The sequence below is a fragment of the Coffea arabica genome, chromosome 2c (genome assembly GCF_036785885.1).
Source record: "Coffea arabica cultivar ET-39 chromosome 2c, Coffea Arabica ET-39 HiFi, whole genome shotgun sequence".
NCBI classification, from domain to species: domain Eukaryota; kingdom Viridiplantae; phylum Streptophyta; class Magnoliopsida; order Gentianales; family Rubiaceae; genus Coffea; species Coffea arabica.
In genome coordinates, this window is record NC_092312.1 from 3309951 (window position 1) to 3326833 (window position 16883).

The 16883-nt window shown below is 39.1% G+C and overlaps 4 protein-coding genes across 6 annotated transcripts; 3 read left to right on the plus strand and 1 right to left on the minus strand.

The window, feature by feature from the left end:
• The first annotated feature begins 282 nt into the window (after positions 1 to 282).
• Positions 283 to 4854, plus strand: LOC113725139 (UMP-CMP kinase). Of its 3 annotated transcripts, none has more exons than XM_027248133.2 (9): positions 285 to 761; positions 879 to 938; positions 1541 to 1595; positions 1870 to 1957; positions 2077 to 2233; positions 2470 to 2550; positions 2683 to 2790; positions 3641 to 3705; positions 4381 to 4854. In XM_027248133.2, exons 1-8 carry the CDS (start codon positions 669 to 671, stop codon positions 3701 to 3703), a joined length of 705 nt encoding a protein of 234 aa, XP_027103934.1. In that variant the 5' UTR covers positions 285 to 668; the 3' UTR covers positions 3704 to 3705; positions 4381 to 4854. The 3 variants fall into 3 exon arrangements, with proteins under 3 accessions (XP_071929739.1, XP_027103934.1, XP_027103933.1); XM_027248132.2 differs by having other exon boundaries at positions 287 to 761; positions 1870 to 1987; XM_072073638.1 differs by lacking the exons at positions 3641 to 3705; positions 4381 to 4854 and having other exon boundaries at positions 283 to 761; positions 1870 to 1987; positions 2470 to 2546; positions 2683 to 2781.
• An 835-nt stretch (positions 4855 to 5689) lies between these two features.
• On the plus strand, positions 5690 to 8275 carry LOC113725140 (pentatricopeptide repeat-containing protein At4g25270, chloroplastic-like). Its single transcript, XM_027248134.2, has one exon. The coding sequence runs from the start codon at positions 6274 to 6276 to the stop codon at positions 7855 to 7857; it is 1584 nt and encodes a 527-aa protein (XP_027103935.1). The 5' UTR covers positions 5690 to 6273; the 3' UTR covers positions 7858 to 8275.
• A 4583-nt stretch (positions 8276 to 12858) lies between these two features.
• LOC113725141 (21 kDa protein-like) lies at positions 12859 to 13786 on the plus strand. The gene has a single exon (XM_027248135.2). The coding sequence runs from the start codon at positions 12985 to 12987 to the stop codon at positions 13570 to 13572; it is 588 nt and encodes a 195-aa protein (XP_027103936.1). The 5' UTR covers positions 12859 to 12984; the 3' UTR covers positions 13573 to 13786.
• A 1922-nt stretch (positions 13787 to 15708) lies between these two features.
• LOC113725142 (21 kDa protein-like) lies at positions 15709 to 16308 on the minus strand. Its single transcript, XM_072073090.1, has one exon. It carries the CDS (start codon positions 16306 to 16308, stop codon positions 15709 to 15711), a length of 600 nt encoding a protein of 199 aa, XP_071929191.1.
• Between the last annotated feature and the right edge of the window lie 575 nt (positions 16309 to 16883).

Consider the following 16883-nt stretch of genomic DNA (forward strand, 5'->3'; position numbering starts at 1 on the left):
TGTGTGCCTTCATCACTACTAGTTTTAATGTATGCTCGGGGCGTGGGCACTCATCAGATAAATATCCATTTTTGTATCGGGTTAATCACACACTACTGTGTCCGCGCACTTAACGTGTTCGGGTCGGGTTGGAGCGCCGGATCCGAATTACAAGGAATTAGTCGGATCCCGTAAAAATTGACCCGGACACTCCTGTATCGACAAAAAAAAAAAAAAAAAATCACACAGTACTCTATTTGGACTAGAAAAATATACTAGTAAATAAGAAGATCACTTGAACCGGACCCCGGTTCATGAATAGGAGGAATCGGGGCAAACGGGCTTGGGGAGGATCACTTGAACCCTTGCACCTCCCCACCTTGTCTTGCCTTGGCTGGTTCCGTTGTTCGTCTCTCCAGTCCACCCACGCGTAGCTGATTGTCCAAGGGAGATTCCTGTAATTTTAGGCTTAAACGAGAAAGGGAGGCATGATGGATCTTCCGTTGAATGGGGAGCATAATAATAATAGTATAGTAAACTCGAAAAGTACACATTGGCCTGATTCCCCACGAAAAGAATTTGTCATTAGCTTTTGTCCATCCATAAGCGCAGCTCCGACGCCAAGAATTCCCCGAGTTGCAGCCTCGCAATAGTGCTTTTGTCCCCGAGTTGCAGCCTCGCAATAGTGCATGGTTCGTGAGCGAATAATTTCAGAGATGTGGAGGCGCACGACTTGGTTACCACCTCTATTTTCTTCCTCCAAACGCTCACTCGTCAACCAGGTATTCTCCCACTCATCTGATCTGATTTTCCGCTTTCAAATTCGCTGCTCAAATATGAGAATTCATTAGAATAATGCATCTGAGGTTATGGTGATAGCATTTCTTTTTTACATCTAGATACAGGGAGCTTACGGACTGAGGATTTGGAGAACGACGAGTTCTGAGATTCAGAAACCGGTATAGATTCCAATTCTCCGTTTGCTTTGTATTTTAAAATATTTAAGGATGACTGCTGCTTTTGACTGATTTTCTGATATTGCGGTTTGTCTGTTGCCGTTGCTGATGCTCTAGTCAAATGCTTTGTTAGAATAGGTTGCGTATTGGCTGAATCCTTCGCATCTACAAGAAGTTGTAGCATGATTTATTCGTTTTGGCAATTTTCTTTTAGTGATTAGCAGAGCTATTCTACTGCCTTTGGAATGCGACAGCTGTTTTTTTGTAACTAATAGTATCTTAAAATCAGGAAATGTTTTACATTTGGGAGTTATTATGATTCGCTAAATGAAATAATGACAAGATCGAATGGTGAAGAAAGCGCGAATTGCTGTAGAGGTCATATGTCAGTTTATCCTCCAATTACGGGAGTACTGTTGGCTCAAGTACTCTAGTTAGTAAATTGTTTTTTACTTGCAAGAATCTTGTTCATTCAAGGTGCAAAACCTTGTTCACATTATCCCAATGTTGGGGACTACTAAGATCAGCAGATAGAACTTTTTAGTTTTTTTTCATTATTTGGTGAAACTTTCATAATGTCATGTTGTTTTCTTGTGTGGTTGTAGGAAGAAGATGGAACCTTCCCAAGAGGAATAACCCCGTTTATAACTTTTGTCCTCGGTAATCATCTCCGTCATTTTGGGTGACTGAATTATTACTTCGTTGTTCTGCCATGTGACTTATTGCAACATCTTTACTGTTCATGTTTGTTGCCAAAGCATAAATTTTTTTTTTTTTTGCTTTCTAGATGTAAATATTTTATTTCGATCATAAACACATATATTGTCAGTTACGGATTCAGTGAGTTGTGGTCAGAACATGCTGTTTGAAATTGCCTGATAAGCATTAAATACCAGATGGAGATCAACATTGGCTTGAAATTTCATGTTAACAGGAGGCCCAGGTAGTGGAAAAGGAACTCAATGTGCAAGAATTGTTGAAAACTTTGGGTTCACCCACCTGAGTGCAGGAGATCTGTTGAGGCAAGAAATTTCTTCTAATAGTGAAAATGGGTAAATGCAGCAATTTCCATCAACATTATTTTCAAATAAGCACACCATACAAATGTGAAGGTACTTCTGATGATGCGGTCTTGTTTCAGTGCTATGATTTTGAACACCATCAAGGATGGAAAGATTGTTCCTTCTGAAGTAACTGTCAAGCTAATACAAAAGGCAATTGAATCAAGTGAGAGTCATAAATTTCTCATTGATGGTTTCCCACGAACTGAAGAGAACCGTTTGACATACGAAAGAATTGTGAGTGTATCTTCTTTATATGTGACAGTGATTTATAAAGCTATATTTCCCACTATTCAAATTCCATTAATTGGACTAGTAATGCTCTAGCTGGCTCTTTCCTGACCATGGAGATGACTATTTAAGCTTCCTGTTGGTTTATTTGGACATACATCCATTGGAGAAAAATTGTTGGAATGGGGAATATTCGTAGGGATTGGTCTTTCATTCAACTAAAGAGTGAACCACAAATGCAGATTGGTGCCGAACCCAATATTGTGCTTTTCTTTGATTGCCCCCCGGAAGAGATGGTTAAACGAGTGCTGAACCGTAGGCAGGTGCATTTTTCATTTTTCTATTTCTTTTGGATTTTTTCTTTTCTTTTCTTTTTTCTTCCAGGTGAATGCTACTGTTTACACTTTCCTTCCTTATTTAAAGATAATTAACAAAACTATCATCTTTTAATCTAGGGGCGAGTTGATGATAATGCAAACACGGTCAAGGAACGGTTAAAGATTTTTAGAGCTTTAAGTCTTCCAGTGGTCAACTATTATGCCAAGAAAGGAAAACTTTACAAGGTACTGCCACTGGAGGGAGTATATTTGATTGCAAGTAGGGCTGCTTTTTGGATCTGGCTTACAGTGCAACTTGAAATGTGACATGTTTTTCAGTAGTTAATAGGTTAATACTCTGTTATGCCTTCTTTTCTGTGATAGGTCCTGGATGATACTTTGTTTTACTGGCACAAAGTGGTCCTGCACCAAAATCTTTTAATGTATCTGATCTTTTGTTGGTCTGAGTTTTATATGTTGATTATGCATTTAATACACTATGCATGTTATTTAATTATTTGAAGTATTGCTTCCTATCGAATGGTACTTGAGTTGTGCCATGCACCTCAAGAAGCCGAACAAGAAAGAAAAGCTTTGGATGACATTTCCCTTTCGATTGTCAAACTACTTAATGCTGCTTATGTTTTTAAATCTTATTTTTCTTCTGTTTTATGTTATACTGAAAGAAAAGATTTTGGATGAATAAGATGGAGATATAAGATGTTTACAGACACTCTAGTAGTGACCTTGAGTAGCCCGAGAAAACGGATCCCATGTTTGGGTTGGTCTGGTCTGGTCCGGTCCTAGGCAGAACTTCTCTATACTGCTTTGCATTTGGTTGTCTTCCAAAACTTCTGCAAAAAAAACTCTGTCCATGTTGGCAGCTATGCCTGTTCAATCCTCCCTGGTTGATCTCTTAGTTGCTGGATGCTGCTTTTTAATTCCTGGAGTTTAGGTATTCTGTAATTGTAGCAATGTTGTAAAACACTTATTTTGTAGGCTTCATCTTGTTCTGATTATGTCTCTTTTTGTAGATTCCATTTTGCGTAGTGAAAGTAATAAGATGTTGTGTCATTGATACTCTACTGATTTGCAGATTGATGGTACTGGAACAGAAGATGAGATATTTGAACGAGTCCGCCCAATTTTTGCTGCCTAACGGTATGTTTTAAATGTTTTACTGTGTGATTTGAGCATTCATATTCCTAAGTGAGTCACTAATATTTAAAACTTGGGGAATATGATATATTCTGCCAAATATTATACCTTTCAATATTGTGAGAATTCCTATGCTTGTGTTCTGCTACGTACTCATGCGTGTGGCTCGTTGTATTGTTCTTCCCATGATTTTATCATGTAATGGCCTGGTGAGATAAATATGTTTCACATGGGTGAGAGAGAGAGAGAGAGAGATGTTTGACTTGGCCCAGAGAGGGGGGGAGGGGGATGGAGAGATTACCAGCTTGTTGTTTAACAGAAGATGCTAGCCATTTGCTGGGATTTTATATGACCACCAGTTTTGATAAATCATGTGAATATTTAACTCTGCTGAAATGCAGATGGAGTGCAATATAGAAACTTAAGTACGCCTTGCAAATATCCAGCACAACTTGCCTTGTTTTAAAAATGATCACTTTGCAATCCAGTTGAATTTTGAGGGAAGATGATGCCCTCCAATGTTCCCCAATCATTAGTCCCTTGAAAAAAATTAAAGAAAACAAGCAAATAAGAAGGAAGAGCTTCTAAAATTGTAGTTTATGACTTACAAGTGCCGTCTGATTGTTTTACTTACTTTCTATTAGGTTTTCAACAAAATCTAAGGAAACACATTTACAGGTCATTACGGTAATAAACCTTTTCTGACGAAACACCAGAGGAACAAAAGTCGATCGAGCTGGACAGATAAGCCTGGCAGGAAGATATCACTCAGTTGATACTTACTACTCTGTTAAGGGGCCTGCAGACTGGTAAAAAATTGTTTTCCCCAAGCTGGGAATCCGGATAAGATACTTGCTGACCTCCTAATGCCTGTTAAAAACAAAATTCCTTATTATTCTTTTGCCCATCTTCGATCTCGCTTGATCACGAGGCGTCCCAGTGAATGTAGAGAGAGAGAGAGAGGTAACGCTATATCAGATCAATCACCTTCTCTGAAGACTGTATCTGAGTGCTGGGATTTCGGTTGTGCTATGCAAAATCTGGCAGATTGTGTCAAGGGTGGTATATTGTAGTTTTCTGAAGGAGGATGCTTTGTGATTGGTGAGTATCTTCATGAATAAATGGTCAAAAAGATTATTAAATTATTCAAAATGGCATGACTTGATAACTTTTTTTTTTTTTTTGTTTTGGGGGAAAAAGATCACTCAACTCCCTAAAATGAGCATTTGAGATCATTTTAACCAACCAATAGGAAAAAAGCAAATTTGACCCACCATTGCAGGTTTTCAAGGATAACAATGCCGTATTCTGATTGACATAATTTTTATTTAAAGAAAAATCAGGTTTCAGGGGTATATCTGTATTTTGACCAAATTTCATAGGAGAGACATGTAATTAACCAAAAAAAAAAAAAAAAGGGGGCACCATCAACAACGTCTTCCTCCTCCACCACTATTGCACAACCCAACCAATGCCCTGTTCCCTCCCCTACTTTCCCGCGCTTCCCCTCCCCTAAAATCACAGCTTAATAGTTAATTAGTTAAATTTCATAGAAGTAATTGGGATCACCTGGGCAACGCAAGCAAAGGTTTTTGCTGACAGGATTAGTATTTCAGTGAAACTCGTATTCAACCATACAAAGCAAAGGTACGCGTTGTTTATTGATTGCTCACAGGTGAGGCGGGCTGCAAATTTAGCCATGCTTGGACAACAATTGATACATTTTTCAATCACCTTTTTATTTCATATATATCAAATCGTTATAGTAATTTTTTTACAAAAAAAAATCTAGAAAAATACAATCCAAATACAAGTCTGTCAAGCCTTCTTGTTTGCCTAAATCCAGAACGTTAAGTATTGAAAAAAATACACCACATTAAGGATTTATGTACTTGTAAATCCGTCTTGCTGCACAAAGTCATTAACCAATGACTGAACGTTCGTGTAACACAACCGTACAATTGAACCAATAAGTCGCCGGTTCCACATATGTTACTAAGAAACAAATGAATTCAACCCGTACTACTACAAATTGATGCCACTATTGCTTACAATTAGTCACTAGAACTTCGGGACATCACTTGGAGAGAACCCCCCACCAGTCCTACTTGATTATGCGATCGAACAGTTGACACCTTTATTTCCATCAGGATGTAGCAGCAGTCTTCTTTGATTTCCTGCTCCCGTGAACATTGGTGTACAAGGCATTTATACGGAAAGGAGGGAGGGAGGGGGGAAGATAAAGGGGCTGTGGTTAGGAAGGAGGAGGAGAGCACGACACGTTACGTTGATCAAATAAAATATTGTTGGAAAAGAAAGATGGACAGAGAAAAGTGACGTGCAATATTTTGCTTCCGTGCAATTGGTGCCACAGTGCCTGCCGCTAAGAGCCGGTGGTTCCCCGGAATTGAATCATTTAGCAGACGACTTCCGTTAAAATGAAAACTTCGTGCCGAAAAGATACTGCTCTGTTAAGCAGAAAAACGCATACCACTCATTATTACGTGGTCAGCTCTCTGGAGCAATTTCTAGCGATTACTCTCCGAATTTGGACTCGTCTTAGTTCTCGTTATGCTGGAAATCGGCATAATCCTCCTCCAACAACCGTCTCTTTACAAACTCTCTGCATGTCGCCCGCTCTCTTCCTCGTCAAATGAGAAAACCAGTAAGAAACAGAAGCTAAGACAAAATTATCATCCTCGAGCAAGAACCAAACTCCGATTCCCAGCACCAAATCCCACTCCACTCTTAGCCAAGAACTACCCCCGTACGAAACTCCAAGCCCTCGAGTTTGTCATTAACGAAATAGAATCCTCAATAGAAAAGGGCATTGAAGTTAATGATACCCATATCTTCGCTTCGCTTTTGGAAACTTGCTTTGACTTACATGCCTTTGATCATGCTCTTCGAATCCGCCGACTTATACCTGATAAACTTCTGCGCAAAAATGCGGGCATTTCGTCAAAGCTCATCAGATTATGTGCTCTCAACGGGCAGTTGGACGAAGCTCACCACCTGTTCGATCAAATGCCTAAGCGTCATGAATCGGCTTTTCCATGGAATTCACTGATAGCCGGCTATGCTGAAAAGGGTTTGCACGAAGATGCATTGGCATTGTACTTTCAGATGGTTGAAGAGGGCTTGGAGCCTGATCGGCACACGTTTCCTCGCGTGCTGAAAGCTTGCGGAGGCATTGGGTTGATCCAAGTTGGCGAGGAAGTTCATCGCCATGTAATCCGTTATGGGTTTGGGAATGATGGCTTTGCCCTTAATGCACTAGTCGATATGTATGCTAAATGTGGCGACATTGTTAAGGCTCGAAAAGTCTTCGACAGAATCGTGGATAAGGACTTGGTTTCCTGGAATTCAATGCTAAGTGGATACGCTCGACATGAGCTTATAACGGAGGCACTTGATATATTTGTGTCGATGGTGCGCGAGGGGCTTGAACCCGACTCGGTTACTTTGTCATCACTTATTTCAAGCGTGTCGTCCTCGAGACTCGGAACTCAAATTCACGGATGGGTTCTTCGTCATGGAATCGAATGGGATTTGTCTACAGCCAACTCTTTGATTGCTTTTTACTCCAATTGCAATAAGCTGGAGGAAGCGCGGTGGTTGTTTGAACACATGCCTGAGAAGGATTTAATTTCTTGGAACTCGATAATTTTTGCTCATAGTAGAAATGCCGAAGCTTTATTTTACTTTGAGCAAATGGTAGAAGCTAATGCCTCACCAGACGCTATCACATTTGTGTCTTTGTTGTCCGCTTGTGCTCGTATGGGTTTGGTAGAAGACGGACAGAGGCTTTTTAGGATGATGAGGAGTGACTACGGAGTCGGGCCAATTATGGAGCACTATGCATGCATGGTTAATCTTTATGGAAGGGCGGGACTGATCGATGAAGCTTATGACTTTATCGTGAATAGAATGGATACTGAGGCCGGTCCAACTGTTTGGGGAGCATTACTCTATGGTTGCTACCTTCACGGAAGCGTCGACTTGGCTGAGATTGCTGCGACAGCATTGTTTGAGTTGGAGCCAGATAATGAGCATAATTTTGAGCTTTTGATGAGGATTTATGTGAGTGCAGGGCGCTTTGATGATGTTAAAAAAGTTAAAGCAATGATGTTAGAAAGAGGATTGAATTTGTAGAGCAGCTGAATATGTTCTTCTGAAATTTTTAGGAACACCACAGGTTAGTGGGAGGTTCAACTCCTTTCAAGCAAGTATATCTCTTTGCTCATTATAGTTGGATCATCGAATGCATTTCTTCTCAAGTCAGCAGCAGGAGCAAATCTTGTATGGCTCTCAAAACACATACAACAATAATATCGTGCTAGCATAGTCTCCTAGAGGACGCATGATCAAAAGATGGCTTTCCAAGCACGTGGGAACTGGTGTGGATGGGGAAAAAAAAGACGGGCATCATCTTTCAAAATTCAGCAGCTAAAGGAATGCATTAGTGGGCCCTAGGTTTCGTGATTGTTGAAGCCTTGGTCGTCCGCGGCGGCGTCTTTTGGGTCTGTTTGGATTGTAAGTTATTTGGGATTATTTGGGATTTTTTACTGTAGCACTTTTTGTGATGTGATGTATGTGAGATAAAAAGATATTGGGAAGATAAAAAGGTGTATTGGAAATTGTAAAGATGATGTAAGCAAATAAAATTGGAAAAATATGAAGCAATCCAAATAAACCCAAATATTTTTTTAAGAGTGCCCTGCCAACCAATACGCCGACAGACGGATTGCTTAGGAGCAAGAAGGATGCGTGCCTTCGACATTCAATCACGAAGCTCTGTAATGCAGACACTCTATCGGTAAAGACTAACACAAATGAAATGAATGCGAATATCAAGACAAAATAATTTGCAAAAGCAAATTAAATTACATTAATTAACTTTGTCACTCAATTCATACTATTTGTTTTTGACAGTCAATCTTTATTCCATCAAAATTCAAACTAAATCAATACAAGCGGTCAATTGCACGGGGCAGAGCTTCGAGCAGCCACCCAGACATTTGGATCTGGAGAGAAATTAGAGACTAGAGGTGCAAGCAGGTACACGTATACTGCTGACCTCCATCTGTTAAATTTAGGATATTTAAGGGACTAAACTCTCTCACTCATATGCATGACTCACCCACCTAAATTAAATTTAAAATCCGCAATGCTTAGGCCCCGTTTTTTGATTGTATTTTTCGTCATTTTTCATGAAAAAATTACTGTAGCGATTTGATGTATGTGAGAAAAAAAGATAATAGGAAAATGTGATCACGGAAAACGACGTAATTTTTCGACGAAAAGTGACAATCCAAACAAGGCCTTAGAAAGGCATTTGTCAAGGAATGAATAAATAAATAATACTCCCAACTGGCTGAGACCCTACCTACAATTAAACTACTACTGGTTCTCCAATTGCCTGCAATTATTATTCCCCAAAAAAATATCAGAGGGTCGTTGCCTTCCCCTTGAGGTCTGGCAAAGCCTATAACACACCCTTGTCGGCCCATAAAATCTTTCATTGTCATTTTATTAAGTAGTTAATCATCGCATCCGCGACTGAACTACACCTAAACCTAAACAAAAATATCTCCCGATGGATGATGTATTGTGCCCCCCACCCCTCGGAGTTGGCTCGACTGGTGCCCCTCGGAGTTGGTTCGATCGGTGCTGGGGTTTGACTCCTTTTATCATCTTGTGTATCTTTGGAGGGTAGGATACACAAGCACAGGAAAATTAGTCTGATTGAAGGTTGGGGCACGATATATCATTATCGTATTGTAGGATACTGGTGACCGTATTCCAGTATCTTTGTAGTATGTAGTAGCGGTATGTATTACTTACCTCAGTGCTCGTATCGTATATCGTATCAGATTAATTAAAGCTCAATTTTCTTAAGACGGGGTTATTTTCTCCATCACCGTAGATGCGAATCGGAGCGGGAATGGGAATGGGAATGGGGCCTGGGAAAGCGTGAAATACAGCCGACAACGTCTCTTGACGCCTGTCCCCACGCCCATGCTGATGCGGGCTCTCGTTGGATTCTCCGGCCTCTAATTCCTGATTCAAAATTTCAACCAATACCAGTTAGAAACCGACAAAACATGCAAAGAAAATGAATGTTACACGCATTTCCTATGTCCGGAGGATTTTTTTTTCCCATCGGGAGAGCCTTCCAAAAAAAAAAAAAAAAAGAATTTTCTCGTACTATAAAATTAATTTGTATGGCGCTCGAAAGGTCGATGATGATGGCCTCCAACTCCAAGTAGGGCAGAATAACAAAGAGGAGAGAGAGAGAGGGAGAGAGATGACATTCTAGCTAGGGCAATAATCTTATCCTTATTGTTTGCTAGCACCAAAAAATAAAAAAGCACAAATTGAAAGTATATTTCAACACATATAAAAAAAATTTTGGAAGAAGAAGAGTTTAATAATCACAAATACATAAAAAGCACATCTAAAAACTCTTACCTTCAGCAGGTAAATTACTAAAACTTGACTATACTTGAAAATTATTAAATGAGAAATAGAAAAAAACATTAATTATTAGGAAGGTTGGTTCCTTTAATCATGCCAACACCTATTAATTCCAAAGCTAGTAGAGGCTTTGAGTTGAAATCAATCAAGAAAGAGTAACCAAAAACCTTGACTCCTCCAGATCTGGTTTTGAAAACGTTACTCTCGGACGGGACGGGTGCTTTTCGAAGACTTGGAGTTGATGCCTGTGTTTATCCAACTGCTTTATTTTATTTTGCCGCTTTACAAAAGCAAAAGTAAAAAGTAAGCCGCATTGTCCCACCAAAGTATGTAAAATTGGAAGTAGTTTTTCTCGATTATGGTGCTCTATAGTACCGCAATAATTGTGCTGCTTTGGAAGGGAGTTTCTTGATTATGGTGAACTATAGCAGTTCCATAAGTAAGGAGGGTGTGAATCGAAATCGGTAATTTAAAATTTTAAAATCGAAATTTTTTAAAATTTTGATATCAAAATTTTCGATCAATTTCGATTTTGAATTTATTAATTTCGAATTCAGTTCGGAATTAGGTAAATTTCGATTTTACCAAATTCATGAATATAAAAATTATTATTATAATATAAATATTATATTACATATATATATAATTATATATATGTGTGAAAACGAAATTAAAATCGAAATAGAAATTTCAATTTCGTCGAATTCATGAATATAAAAATTATTATTATAATATAAATGTTATATTATATATATATATATGAAAAACAGATTTGAAATCGAAATAGGAATTCCGAATTTCAATTTCGAATTGTGAATTTGAAATCAGAATTTTCGATTTGAAAAATCTCATTACCGAATTCGACCAATTTGAAATCGGATATTCTGATTTCCATTCCAAATTACCAAATTACTGAATTCGAAATTCCTAATTCAATTCGAATTCGATCGATAAATCGAAATTTTTGAATTTTGCACACCCCTAACCATAAGACGTAGTAACAAAAATGGTTTCACATTATTATCTACACAGAACAAAGACCACAAACATTGCATCCACAGAACACCACAAACATTACATTCACAAATCACATGTCTGGTCTGGCATAGCATCTCAAATGCATCATCCATATGCACCCGCCCTACCCACCGGTTACCAACGTCGGTGTTCGAGGATGGGTAAACCCTTCATGTAGAAAGGCTCATTTTTCATGTCTGAAAACCATACTGATAACATATATTCTCAATTTTGCTAGCTTAATTATAAAAGTTGACTGGAAATCATGACATGTTTTTACGATTGACTAAAGCATGAAAATTATTAAAAATAAAGAGGTTCTTTTACGTTCGTATGTTAAGTATCATTTTCGCATGTTGAGTATCATTAGGAATCCATTCTACAATTTGTTTCATTACCAAAGCCACGAAAGTGACGACATGACCAAAATTTTTCTCTCTCTGTGATTTTTTTTTTGGGTGCTTGTCAAATGGAGACAAACAAAGCGAGTGTGGGGACTGCAAAATACTAGGAGTATTAGGGTACGCTGGCGTGGGGCAGCACTGAGCTGCGCCATAAATCAAAACTGTAGGAAGCAAACAAGAGTGAGCTGGCTGGTTGGTTGGTTTGAGTCAATGTCGGTAGCGAAACGTCAAAGCACAAATACATTAAAACTTTCGAATAGCAGTACATTCCCACCGCAATATCGCGGGTCCACATATCTCATCTCCTGCCACTCTGCCGATTTTCCTTAATTTTGTGCTTGATTGGCGGAGTACCTTTTTCCGCCACAGAGACAGTACTATTAAAACAACCGAGCTTGGCTCATGGCCGCCTGGGGGGACGTAAATCCCTTCCTAAGAAGACGATAGACGAGGGTTCAAATTTTATTTGTAGTAAATAAAATTTAAAGATCATGTCATAGTATTTTGTTGATTTAGTTGAATTTATATATTTACTAACTCTTAATACATAAGCCTTTTTAGGCTCTCGCTTTCTCCTAAATTAGGATAGAATAGATTGTATAATGTGTCGTTGTTGACAAAAAAAAAAAAAAAATAGTACTATTACCCTTTTGTTCATTTTGAAAATATTATGCTTTTTTTTGAAATGTTTTAACATATTTATTTGAATAAAAAAATCAAAATATCTTTTAATTTTTTTAATATAATCATTCTTTCTAATTATGTGCGTATTGTCATTAAAATTAAAATTTTAAATTTATGAAAATAAAATTTAAAAAAAAAAGAAGTATAAACATCACAATTAAATCACTAATTTTAAAAAGTTAAATTTTCAAAATATAACTAGATAACTGGGATGGAGACAATATTAATATGTGTGTTTGGATTGAAATGATTTGAAAAAAAAATAATTTACCTTACAAGTCTTATCATATATATCACATCACAAAAAAGTATTTTAGTAGTTATTTCAAATAAATCATTCAAATAAATTCCTATCCAAACAAAATAATTAATATTTTATGATTTATGATGCCTAATTGCAAATACGCCAAACCCAATATGAAACCAAACACCCGGCGCACGTTAGATGACGGAAACACGACGAGTTCACATACCCAGGGCCAGGGCCCCAATTTACACGTGACATACCATTCGAGTCTTTTAAACTCTTCCCAGACTTTTCATTTTCCTATTATATATAGAGACATAGATTGCCTTCAATGATGCTGTGAATAGAACCTATTCTCCTTCAGTCTTCATCCACCCTACGGTCCCTACCCTCTCTTCTCATCACATACATATCCATCCGCTCTCTAAGGGCGAAAGAGAAAAAAGGGAGATGGCTTACCCAATACTGCCTTTACTAATTTTGAGTCTGTCCCTCTCGTGGATTCCGGCCAAGTCAGATGCCGCGGCCGCAGCCACCAGTTTCATCCGGGCCAAATGCAGAACCACTACCTACCCATCTCTGTGTGTCGAATCCCTTTCGACTTTCGCCGCGACCATTCAGAGGAGCCCGAACCAGTTGGCCCAAACGGCTCTGTCCGTGAGCCTGGACAGGGCTCAGTCCACTAGAGCATTCGTGGCTAAGCTCTCCAAATTCAGAGGGCTGAAGGGTAGAGAGTATGCAGCTCTGAGGGACTGCTTAGAACAGATGGCCGACAGCGTGGACCGGCTCGGCAACTCCGTCCAGGAGATCAAGAACTTGGGTAGGTCCCGGGGGCCGGAGCTATTCTGGCACATCAGCAACGCACAGACTTGGGTGAGTGCTGCGCTCACTGACGACAGCACCTGTGCGGATGGGTTTGCCGGCCGGACCTTGAATGGAAGGGTTAAGTCTTCCATTAAAACAAGAATGACCAATGTTGCACAGGTGACCAGCAATGCCTTGGCATTGATCAACCAAATGGCTGGTGGAAACTACTAGAAAGCAGTAAATCACTCAGCATGCGAAGGTCTCAGGTTTAATTTGTTTCCTCTGATCTCAGCCTCAGCCAGCGCTTGTGTGTCTGTTAGCTTTACTTTTGAGTTTTCAACTTTGAATGTGTATAGTAGTAGCAGTACTAAGAAATTACTCGAGTCTTTTTTTTTTTTTTTGTCTTGTTTAATTATTATACGCAATACGACGAGCCGTTGCGTCCTTTTTTCTCGTCTTTAATATGACTGGCGACTAACTAATGCTTTTACTTTTCGTGTTTTTTTCTAAAAAAAAAATTTGGAAATCATTTTCAAAAGGGAAGTTGCTTGACTGGTCAGCATCCATTTGATTTTAATTATGAAGCCCATGCAGGACTGCAAACGAGTCGAGTCGAGTCGAGATTTGAGTTAATCGAGTCGAGTCTCGACTAATTTTTATCGAGCTCGAACTCGACGAGTCGGCAAATTTCGAGCTCGAGCTCAACTCGAATCAAGTCGAGCCGAGTTCGAAAAAAATAAAAAATAATTATTTTATTTTTTTAAAAATAAATAAAATAATATTTTTTCTTAATAAATAATAAAATATTAAAGATATATATTTAATTTTACTATAAAAATAAAAAATAAAAAAAAATATATAATATACATAATTTTATTATTAAATAAATATAAAAATAAAAAAAATATATATGTATATATATACTCAAGCTTGCGAGCTAACGAGTTTAATATTCTGAACTCGAACTTGACTCGAGCCGCTCACGAGCGATTCGATTCGTTTGCAGCCCTAGCCCCATGTTAATGAAATAGCTTAAGTCGATCCAAACATCCCTTCTAATAAGTGAGGACTACCCTAGCAATAGCATGCATCGAATATCGATCGAGTAGTTAGTAGTAAGTATCGTATCGTAAATCATCGGCGGCGACCAGCATCTCATTCCGAGGTGGAATGGAAAATTGGAAAAGAGCTGGAGGACGCAGAATTTGTTGTCATTGCGGTCTAATTTTGATCCTATGAAGATTTCCAATCTTCCGGCGGCTTGCTTTGACACTTGCGATGGGGGGTAGGGGCCTAATTCTAAGGACCCAAATATTCTTCTTTCAACCCTTGAATAATAGTAGTAATAACCCATTTACATTTCCCAACCATCCTCCTCTTATCTTATTGGATAGCTAATTATTCCAAATAACACATTTACATTTCCTAATAATTGGATAGTCAATTATTCCAAATAATGTCGCGGTAGCAGCTGCCCCAGGTGCAACTGCCCCAGATGCTGCAGAAGGGAATCTAGAGGCCTTATGCAAGAAAACCCACGATGTTGATTCCCGCATTAATTTGATTCGCTGGAATGGTACCGAAAAGTCCTGTCAAAGTCCTTGTCCAAGGCCAGGAACTTCATGACAAAAGCAGCGGGTCAGGGGGTTGGAGGCCAGAACAGCAAATTGCATCGTTCGACTGCGTGGGTAAGATGAGCGACAGCGTAGAAACTCTCCAGCAATTAAAAGTTCCGCACGAGTTTGTAGAAATGTTCAAAACTGAAAGCTGCTGAGGGATGATGGCATAAGAAAAATGTGCGGACTTTATATTGGATTTAGCCACAAATCAAGAGGAAGCTTGCTGCAAGTCGTTGGTAAGTCGTCAACACCCGGCCTTGCAACAAGTTAGGGATTTAGCAAACAACGCTTCCACGGCCAACAAGATTGTAGTCTTGGACATTTAAGCTTCCCAACTTACAAATTTGTAATTCGGCAATGGGCAAAAACCTGTCCACCAGACCAAATTCCCTAGTCTACCAGTTGGGAGCCAATGTTGGCCGCACTCTCGATGAGCTATAAGTATTGCAGATTTTGTACTAGACTAGATAATAAAACAGCAACAAAGAATTGAAAACTTTGAGTTTCCTGAGAAGTGTACACGATTGAATCACTCGTAGTTGGAAAAAAAAAATGAGGCAGAAGCTCCACTGTTATTATTTATAATACCATCATGCCTATGGAATTTCATAAATTACAATTGTCGCGTGCATGTTGACAGTGCTGTTAGTGCTACCAAAATGAAGTGCAGATTGGTGTGAAAAGTGAAAGCCATCCAGAAATTAATTCCAGACAAACAATTTACTGCGACAGACAAAAAGCAATTTAATCACTGCTGGTAAAGATGGTTGATTAGGTATAGAGCATTGCTTATAAGCCTTTGTGGAGGTACTACGAAACTTTTGATATTTGCCCTGAGGGCAGGACTAATTTTTCTCCCAGCAAATCCATCCAGGCATGACTCCAGATCCGTTATGGCAGCGCTACCCCAAGTCTTGGCATTAGCCCATTGGAACTGCCGGTCGGCACCTCCAAGACGTGTCATTGCGCCAAGAGCTTGCTTGAGCTCAGAAATCGCATCTTTCACATCATACATGCAGTCTTTGAGGGCCGCAGCTTCCATGCGCGAATAGTACCCTCTCCGAGAGGCCAGCTTTGATACCTTGGCGGATGTGTTGCCGGCGCCTTGTATGGCTACGCTGAGGGCCGTCTTACAGAGCTTTAAGGGGTTGGTTTGGACGTAAGAGGCGTAGGGATAAAGCGTTCTGATGCAAACTGCTGGATAGGTCGTGGCGCTGCATCTGGTTTTCACGAAGTTTGTGTAGGCTGATGGGGTTGTGGCAGCCGAAGTTGGTTGCACCAAGGAAATGGAGGAAACGAGTGCGAGAAAAGTGCACAAGAACTCTGTTAGGTTGTAATTCTTCTCCATTTTCCACTTCCTTTTTGACTTGCCGTTTATGTCAGTTTACACATCTGAGCAGGGATGATGAGATGAGAAATACTACTACTGCTGCTGCTACTATATATATATATATATATGGATAGCTATCAGGTGGGTGTAATGTTTAATCGAATGTGAATCCGTAGAAAGTTTCAGAGTAGCCAAGGGGCAAAAGTAGGGGTCGGGGAAAGTTGCTGAGTATGTGAATTGTGATACCAACGCCAATTTCGTCGACAAACGCTGCAGCAGGCTACAGTCACATGCAAACTTCTGTATTCTAAATTCGATTGCTTAATCTTTTATCCATTGATTGATAGATTAAATTATTGGATACGGAATATGGAAAGGAAATTGTATGTGATCTTGGCACGCAATCTCCTTCGCTGGAATTTGATCATTTCAGAGGTCTTATGGGTTTGCCTCCGATCCATTTCTCTTGACAAGCAATTTAGTTGAAGTTAAGTTTCTCTTGTGAATTTTACTCAATATTAGTAGGAATTTTGTCAATAAAGTAGAAACACTTTATAAATTTATACTATGATATAACAACAATTCACATTTGA